Source organism: Saccopteryx bilineata, chromosome 3 (assembly GCF_036850765.1).
Source record: "Saccopteryx bilineata isolate mSacBil1 chromosome 3, mSacBil1_pri_phased_curated, whole genome shotgun sequence".
In the NCBI taxonomy this organism is placed as follows: Eukaryota; Metazoa; Chordata; class Mammalia; order Chiroptera; family Emballonuridae; genus Saccopteryx; species Saccopteryx bilineata.
Window position 1 is genome coordinate 308362815 of NC_089492.1, and position 9868 is coordinate 308372682.

The 9868-nt window shown below is 44.4% G+C and overlaps 1 protein-coding gene across 1 annotated transcript; it reads right to left on the reverse strand.

Annotated features, from left to right (window-relative positions):
- Positions 1-617: 617 nt before the first annotated feature.
- Positions 618-9559, reverse strand: LOC136332118 (histone acetyltransferase p300-like). Its single transcript, XM_066271415.1, has 2 exons — positions 9211-9559; positions 618-6515 (listed from the first exon to the last, which is right to left on the reverse strand). The coding sequence occupies exon 2, from the start codon at positions 6346-6348 to the stop codon at positions 4876-4878; it is 1473 nt and encodes a 490-aa protein (XP_066127512.1). The 5' UTR covers positions 6349-6515; positions 9211-9559; the 3' UTR covers positions 618-4875.
- Between the last annotated feature and the right edge of the window lie 309 nt (positions 9560-9868).

Here is a 9868-nt window from a genome sequence, read left to right on the forward strand (position 1 = left end):
GGATGGTGACCTGTCCATGAGAATAATTATGAAACAGCGTTAGTGTCATGCAAAAAAATGTTTATGCCATCTGGTGTTTAATTTAAAAAAAAGGAAGACACAAAAATGTCGGTGCATGTGATCATCATGATGTAAAATGAAATAGTCATAAAATAAAACCTGAGAGAGCATGTACCAAATGGCATGTGGACGTAGTCGTGGGTGTCTCCTTTATTCCGTTTCCCTCTCTGTGCCTGTGCACTTTTATAACCTGAACAGTACAGGTGGGAACCTCTGAGGAAGTGAAGTTGGGGAGAGGAAAGGGTTCAAGAAAGGGAGACGGAAAAGGAAAATCTGATTCTGCCAATATATTTGGCTACAGCAATCTGATTTATTTTATGGCCCACATGGTCCCCATAGAATAAGAACCCCACTGGACCACCAGCCCCAGTGAGAGGAGAAAAGACCCTCTGCTACTGGGGTGTTCTTGGGAACCCAAAGGGATCCTCAAAAATCTCAGTATCTCCTGACCTCCACAGTTTTTATCCTAGACCCCCTTCATGAAGCAAAGGAGCTTAGAGAGCCCTCTTTGTCATAAACTATTGATAAAGTTCACAGTACCCAGCTCCTCTTTTAAAAAAAAACACTGTTGTGAAGATTAAATAAGATGTGAGAGTATTGCTTCTGGCACAAAGAGGTGCCAAGTAGATGTTTCCTCCCTCAAGTTTATGGGTCACAGCTTAATAAGAAAGACAAATTCAGTGGAAATGTCTCCTCTTTCATTTCTGACTTCATTGGACACTTTTCTCTTTCCTCTTTAGTCTAGACAGAGGTTTGTCACTTTTATTAACCTCAAAAAACCAGCTTTTTGCTGCATTAGTTTTTTGATACAGTCTCTTTGTTCTCTATTTAATTCTGCTCTAATTTTTATTATTTTCTTTGCTGACTCCAGGCTGCTTTTGTTCTTTATTTTCTTAGTTGAGGTTTATCTTGTTTCTTGAGATAAGCCCACAATGATATGAACTTCCCTCTTATTACTGCTTTAGTTGCAATCCAAAACTTTCACTATGTCATATTGTCATTCTCATTTGCCTTTCTATATTTTGATCTTGCATATTATTTCTCCTTGGATTTTGACATTTTTAGTAGGATGTTGTTTAATCTCATATTTGTTTGGGGGGTGCTTTTTTTATTCAGTTGATTTCTAGTTTCAAAGCATATGGCCAGAGAATAGCTTGATCTTCTTAAATTTGTTGAAGCTAGTTTTGTGTCCCAACATTTAGCATATCCTTGATAATGTTTGATGAGCACTAGCAAAGAACGTATAACTGGTGTTTTGAGTTGAAAAGCTCTGTAGGCCCTGGCCAGTTGGCTCAGTGGTAGAGCGTTGGCCTGGCGTGCAGAAGTCCTGGGTTCGATTCCCAGCCAGGGCACACAGGAGAAGTGCCCATCTGCTTCTCCACCCCTCCCCCTCTCCTTCCTCTCTGTCTCTCTCTTCTTCTCCTGCAGCCAAGGCTCCATTGGAGCAAAGTTGGCCTGGGTGCTGAGGATGGCTCTGTGGCCTCTGCCTCAGGTGCTAGAATGGCTCTGGTTGCAGCAAAGCGACGCCCCAGATGGGCAGAGCATCGCCCCCTGGTGGGCATGCTGGGTGGATCCCAGTCGGGCGCATGCGGGAGTCTGTCTGACTGCCTCCCCATTTCCAACTTCAGAAAAATACAAAAAAAAAAAAAAAAGCTCTGTAAATGTCAATTGTGTTCATTTGGCCTAATGTATCATTTAAGACTGATATTTCTTTATTTATTTTTTGTTTGGATGATCTATCTATAGCTGTCCATGAGGTATATAAGTCCTCTACTATGATTGTGTTTTGTCAGTTTAGTTCTGTTAGTAGTTGCTTTATATAATTCTGCACTCCCTGACTGGCTGCATGTGTATTGAGAAGTGCTGTGTTCTTGATGTAGTATTCCTTCTATCATTATAAAATATCTATCTTTGATTCTTATGACTTTTTTATTTTATGAATCTTGGTCTTATAGAGAACTTTATGAATTTGACCCCAAATACAAGGTAAGTACATGCAAAAATAAATGAATGGGACTATATCAAACTACAAAGCTTCTGTACAGTAAAAGAAACTACCAACAAAACCAGCCTAATGGAAGAAAATATTTGCAAACAACAGCTCTGACAGAGAGTTAATATCCAAAATGTATTTAAAAACCCATACAACTCAACACCAAACAAACAATCTAATTATAAAATGGGCAGAATACCCGAGAAGACATACAAATGGTCAAGAGATATATGAAAAGATGCTCAACTTCACTACCTATTAGGGAAATGCAGGTCAAAACTACAATGAGTTATATCACCTCACACCTGTTAGAATGGCTGTTATCAACAAGGCAAGTAATAAGAAGATTTGAGAGGTTGGGGAAAAAAAAGAACCCTCATTCACCACTGGTGGAATGCCACTATGAAAAACAGAATGAAGGTTCCTCAAAAAATTAAGAATAGAGCTACCATATGACCCATCAACCCCTCTCCTGGGTATCTACTAAAAAAATCTGGCAACATTTATTTGCAAAAATAAATGCACCCCTATGTTCACTGAAGCATTATTTACAGTGGCCAAGACATGGAAACAAATAAGGTGTCCTTCGATAAATGATTGGATAAAGAAGATATGGTATATATATACATACATACAATAGAATACTACTCAACCATAAATAGAGATGAAATACTACCATTTGTGACAACAACATAGGTGGATCTTGAGGCTGTCACACTAAGTGAAGTTAATCAGATGAAAAAAGACAAGAACTATATGATTTCACTCATATATGGGACATAAAATTGCACCGGCCAGTGGCTCAGTGGATACAGCAATGTCTGGTGTATGGACATCCCAGTTTCAATCCTGGTCAGGGCACACAGGAGAAGTAACCATTTGCTTCTCTCTGCTCCCTCTCACCCTTTTCTCCTTCTTTCCCTCCCACAACCAGTAGCTCAACTGGTCCAGGCATGGCCCCAAGTTCCTAGAATAGCTCCTTTGAAGTGCATTAGCCTCAGGCTAAAAGTAGCTCAGTGCTGAGCATCATCCCCTGATGGGGTTTCCCAATGGATCCTGGTTGGGGCACATGCGGGAGTCTGCCTCACTATCTCCCCTCCTCTCGCCTAAAAAAAAAAAAAAATTGATTAATTATATATATATATATAAAACTGCAAGCTACAAATAAAACAAACAAATAAAACAAACAAAAAACACTCATAGACACAGACAACAGTATGGTGGTTACCATAGGGAAGGGGAGTGGGTGGGACAGTAGAAGGTAAAAGGGGTCAAACACATGGTGACAAAAAAAGATTCGACTGTGGTTGTAAACACCCAATGCGACATACAATGATGTATCATAGAATCACACACTGGGAATCTACCTGTATAACTTTATTAACCAATATCACCCACAAATTTAATTTAAAATAATGTAATGAGGAAATACTAATAAAAGAAAATGTATCCTAAAGAAAAGGAATCCCTACTTCTATGACATCCAACCATTGTACTAGTTAATAGAGGGACAGACACACAGAACACAAAGGTATGAAATACATCCCTATCACAGTGCACTACAGTAATAACAACTGTGGTAATACTGGAAGCTAATGTTGTATAAGTTAATAAGCTATACAAACAATATACATCATTTTATTTCATCATCCTTAACTCTTTTTATTTTCATGCTGAAGAAGCTAGAATATAAAGTCCAAAGAACCACATTAATAAACCAAGATACTTACAGTTTTTTGTTAGCCATCTTGAAAGTTAGAATAACAGAAATTCAAGAATATTTCTGAAAAACTTAAAAGGGAACTTCCAGTAGACGTAGAAACAAGGTGTATCTTCTAAAACACTGCATAAAATAGAAGCTAGAAAGGTATAATCTCTGCAACAAATTACAATGAAAACTAAACTACAAGGAAACAATTAAAAGTAAAACAGAACGGAGAAACTAATGGCACAGTAAAACGTAACAATGTAAAGGGCACATTAAAAGACAAAACTGACTAGAATGAATAAAATTATCTAAAAAAAATAGTACAAAAAAAAATAAAACCTATTGGAGGTGCAAAGCAGGAAGGAGCATGTGGGCGGCTTCAGAGACCTCAGCCTCTGCCAGTGCACATTGAACCACACACAGCAGGGGAAAGGCTGGTGGTAACCAGCCATAGCAAAGAAACATTCTTTGTAGTCTATCATTCCTCAGGTTCATCTCGCCTGTTTGCTCTAAATCCCAAAGGTGACTGCACAGTTCTTACATACTCCAAAAAAAATTGTCTTTTAGGCTCAAAAAAGAAAAAATCAAACATACTATTTTTAGTACGAACAAAAAGAGAAAATAATTCTTTTGCTCCCAAAATACTACTAGGGGTCGCGAGTACATGTCTACTGTACTCTGTGATAGGTTTGAACTCACGTCTGAGGTGTGGGGGCTGAGTCCCAGGCCAGTGGTGCTTGCACCGTGAAGGGTGCCATACCCGGATTGCTGGGGAGCTGAGAGAGCAGAGCCTTCTTGTCCACACTGGCAAAATGCCCTCGTGCCATGGGGTTGGCCTGGGCAACAACCAGTCCTGGATGTGAGGAACTGGTCTGTGGGGAAACGCGGTGCGGAGAAGGCTGAGGCTGCATTCTTGGGGAAATGCTGGAATGGGGAGGTGCTGAGACTGCAGCCATGTTCAAGGGACAGGCTGTGGAGAGCGCTCTTGACTAGAGAGAGGAGGAGGGATCTGTTGGCCTTGTAGGTTGGGGGACTGAGCCTGATTTAGGGGCATGTCCTGTTGGGGGCTCATGGGGTGTGGCTGAGCAAGGGGCCCCATCTGCTGGTAAAGGAGTCACTCTGGCTGGGCCTGTTGACTTGCTCCTGCTTCTGCTTCCAAGACCTGGGGGAGCTGGTCCATCTGACCCACGCTCCCTTCTTGCACCTCTTGCATTTCATCCTGCATCTCTTGCTGCTGTGGCTGCTGCTGCTGCTGCTGCTGCTGTGGGGGTTGGTCAACCCCTTGGGGTTCCTGGAACTGGTTGTGGTTGGCCATCCCAGGGTCGATGTTTGCTGCGTCATCTGCTCCTTGTTGCTGCATCATCTGCTCTTGTCTCAAGGTGTCGTGATCAGTGTTCATCTGCTGATCCTGGGGGCTCATAGGTTGCTGGAGCTGCTGCTCGGGTTGCTGCTGGGGCAGGCCGCCCTTCTGGACACCAGCCTGAGTAGGATTCACGCTCTGCATGGCTGGGGGCTGTGTGCCAGGCCGCCCAAGGAGGGACTGTGGATTGATGATGGCATTCTTAATAGTCTGCTGATCAAAGAAGGCAAGCAACAGCTCGGGGTTGGTGTGCAAGATACTAAGCACCTGCTGATGCTGGAGGGGAGAGCTGGGAGACCTGAGAACCTGCAGAAGCCTTTTTAAGGCTTCATGAGATGCAGAGCCTGGCTTGAAAGGGCTCAAGCGAACCTGGCCCCTTCTTGGTTGGGGAGCCATGTTCAAGGGTTGACCATGCTGGGCCACTGGTACCATGGCTGGCCTTGGCATCCCGAACTGTGGCTGTTGGGGCTGAGGCATTCCTCCTTGGGCCCCTGGTGGCTGTTGCTGCATCCCTGTGGGTCCCTTCCCTGGCTCCAAATGCTCACTGGGACCTGGGTTCAAACCCATGGGAGTTGTTGGGGTCTTCTGAGGTGTCTCAGCTGCGTTCCCAATATCCATTTCCATTTCCTCTGCTGCCGTCTGGGGCCCTGGACAGGTGGGCCGAGCAGCATGAGGGGAAGTTAGAGGGGTCACCTGGCCAGGTTCTTTACCCTGGGACTCAGAGCCCTCAGCTTGAGTCGGTATGCTATTTGGGTTGGGTGTCGGTGGGGGGGTTAGAGTGGCAGGAGCTGGGAAGAGCAGGCCCTGTTGCTGCCCCAACACACCAGCCTGCAGCATGCTGGCCACCCTCCTGCGGAGGATCTGGGCCTGCTGTAGCCGGTACTGCAGCTGCTGCCGCCGGATCCTTTGCTTGATGTTCAGGCAGAACGGCACAGTGCACCTGTTTTCTTGGCAGTGCTTGGCGTGGTAGCAACAGAGAGAGATGAGCTGCTTGCAGATGAGGCAGCTTCCACTGGTTCTCCATTTGCAACCCTTGGTATGCCGCACAACCCGTTTCATCTTCTGACAGGGTGCCAGGGAGCAACTGACATCTTCGCACCGACAGGCATGGACCAGAGCCTGGATACAGCGCTGGAAGCTCATGTTGCGGGTGTCTCCCGAGTTCTGGGTAGCTGCAGCCTGCGGGTTGCTGCTCTCTTTATCTAAGCCGGGAACTTTTTTCTCCATTCTGTGCTCACGGTTTTTCCTGTTATAGCAGGAGATGCACAAATCTTCAGCCTCCCAGACAGGGTGATGCCAGCACGTCTCCACGTGGACCTTGCTCTCCTCACAGGTATAGACGAGGTGGTCCTGGCTCTGGGTGTCACTGGCTGGTTTTCAGAGACCCCTGCATCCTTCAAAACAACCCAGAGAAGATAACGATAAGAAACAGAGGCAAAATCTATCAGGATCAGGCCAATGTAGAAAAATGAATCAGGAAAATCAAAAGCCACAGCAGCATGTAAGCAAACTGAAGGTGAGATGTGCTAAGTGGTATAAAGTAGGGATTTATAGAAGAACACGAGTCAGAATTACCCTGTGACTACTCTGGGGAGCAAATAGCAGGGACCAAGTCACATCAAACAAATGCTCTTACAAAAACAAGGACATTTGTTGTCTGACCTTTGGTGGCACAGTGGATAAAGCGATGATTTGGAACACAGAGATTACTGGATCAAACTACTGGACTTTCTGGGTCAAGGCACATATGACAAGCAACAAGCAAGCAATGAACAACTAAAGTGAAGCAACTATGCTTCTCTCTCCCTGCCTCTCTCTCCTATTGCTGTAAAATCAATAAATAAAGTCTTTTTCAGAAAGAGGACATTTGACACAAACACCACTGAAATAGAAGATATTAATATACCACTGTAAATTTGTGACAGATAAAATAGGCAAATAGTATATATTTTTTATTCAAACCACATCATTTAATTTCAACACTGATTTAATACGATGTACTGCCCCTCCTTTGCATGTAGTAACACAACATTAAATATGCTCAGTGATATTGGAAAGAATTCAAAGCATTATTGAAGTTCAAAATAGAATAAAAGAATGGACAAAATAGTATTTTTAATATGGCTTTAATATTAAAATTAGAATATTGACTTTAGCAATACATCATGAAAACATACATTCTTTCAAATATTCACATGTACCTTTTTTATTGATAGATTTTGGAGAGAGAAGGAGAGATAGAGAGAGAAAGACAGAAACATAGATCTGTTCCTATATGTGCCCTGACCAGGGATCGAGCTGGCAACCTCTGTGCTTTTGGGACAACGCTCCAATGAACCAAGCTATCCGGCCAAGGCAATATGTACCTTTTTAAAAATACCACATATTAAATGAAATAGAAAGGTCAATAAATTCCTCTAAATAGAATTAGAAAATAACAACAAGCATAGCAACAAAAATTCCAAATGAATCAGAAAATTAAAATAAAAAATTTATCCTAAATGCCTCTTATGTGAAGTAAAAATAGGCAATTAATTGCATTGTACAATATTTAAATATGAAAAGTTTTGATGGTGAAGGATGAACACAATCAAAATAATTCTGATTATTTCTGTGATTACAGGGTGATAACAAGATTAGGATGCTACCAAAGTTATCATCTGCCTGCATAAAAAATAAAAACAAGTAATGCAAAAGGATAATTAAACATTTTATATCTGTTTTATCTTCCCAAAGTAATTTACATTTTTAATGCAATAACAAAATCTCTAATGAGCATACCAACTAGAAATGTTAAAACAAGTAACAGTTCACACAGTTCAACATTCACAAGGTACAAAGGGCATGGGAGGATCTCAATCTTCACCTATCATCCTTGAGGCAACCAGATTCTCTCCCAGGAAGTAATTTTCCTAGAATTTTGTGACTCCTTCCAATGACAGTCTATGCACAAACAAGCAAATATATTTGCACAATCAGTTTGGATTTCCTTAGTCTCTGATCATTTACGAGCACTTAATTATTAGCATGATGCTCTCCCGTCCATCCATGCTAAGTTAAATAAGCCCAAGAAAGACAAGTACCATGTGATTTCACTCATATGTGGGATCTAATGAACAAAATGAACTAACAAGCAAAATAGAGACAGACTCATAGAAGGCAGGCTGACAGCTGTGGGTGAGGGGGTGGAGGGACTGAGCAAAAACAAACAAAAAGGGGGAAAGCTCAGACACTGACAACAGTGTGGTGACAGCGGGGGAGGGGGGCATGGTAGATGGTGGATTTCACTTGAAGTTGGGGGTGAACACACAATACAGTGTACTGATGATATGTTGTAGAATTGGGCACCGGAAGCCTGTATAATTTTGGTAACCAGTGTCACCCAATAAATTTAATTTTTTAAATGAAAATAGTTAAAAATAAAAACAGTTCATATTTGTAGCAACAGTCAAGGGAAGGGACGACTTGGACAGAGAAATAGGTTTGAGGAGTGACTTCATGGGAACAGCTGGTAAGGTGTTGGGGGTGGGGGAGAAGCGATGCAGTATGAAGTCCCTGCCTGTCATACAGGCTGGAGACGCAAATCAAGGACCCCAAGGAATTTTCCCCCATCACTAACTCGCAGGCCTCCCAAAGCAGCAAGTCCCACCCGCTCACTAGTCAGACACACTTAGGCCTCCCAGTCACGACCACATCCTACCGGCCAACTCGGCAGCTGATGAACTTGACTCAATGACCTGCCCCAATAACAAGTCATATTAAATATCGACCCCCACAGCCATCAGTGACCTCTCCAAGCTCCTAGACTCCCCACAACGACTCAATCCCTAACCCCAAATGCCCCATCCTTGATCCCCACAACCTCCACACTATGCACACCCCACAGACTCGCCCTTCACTGACCACGAGGCTCCCCGTTACTATCCCCACAGTCCTATCCATGACCACACGGACCGCCCGTCAGTGACCTCACAAGCCCTCAGCACTGACACCCCACCCCACCCCCGCCCAGGCCTCTGATTTTGAGTCCGCAGACTCACCACGCCAGGCTGACCCCACCCTCCCTCCATCGCTGACCAAGAGACTCACCGATTAACAGCGTCACAGATTCACGATAACCGATCCCAGCAGACTCCCGGCTTGCGATACGCAAACCGCCCGACGACCCAGGCCACTGCTTGAACCCCTTCCCTGACCCCAAGACCCGCGTCACTGACACCCGCAGACTCTGATCACTGACACTCCACACTGAGCCCCTCGCAAGTCTCCCCTCTTAACCGAGTGTCCTCACGACCTCGCTCCAACCCGCACAGGTTTCCACCCGCTCGGTTCCCAAGCGGTCGCCTAGCAACCGCTCAGCCCCCTCCACTGCGCAGACTCAGTAGCGGCTCTGAGCGAATAATAGCTGCGGGTCAGGCGAGGACACGGCTCTGAGCATTTGGGCCTTTGGGGCGGGGACGAATGTGAAGACAGACAGTTTCAAAGGTGCGCGGCAGAGAAAACCGCCTCTCCCTCTGGACGTCTCAGCTCGGAGAGCCCCGACCCCCCAGGTGCAGCCATAGGGCCGCACTCGTGCCAGCTCCGAGAACACAGCGCCGCCCTCTTCCCATCTGTAAATGGGACCGGGACTCAAGTCGCTGAGTCTCCTTTGTGGCGTGAGGACATCAAGAGTAATTGTGGCTGCGTGTTCTCGTATGATGGCCACAGACCTTCAGATGCAGGATGAGATGCAGAAAATTACCGGTAT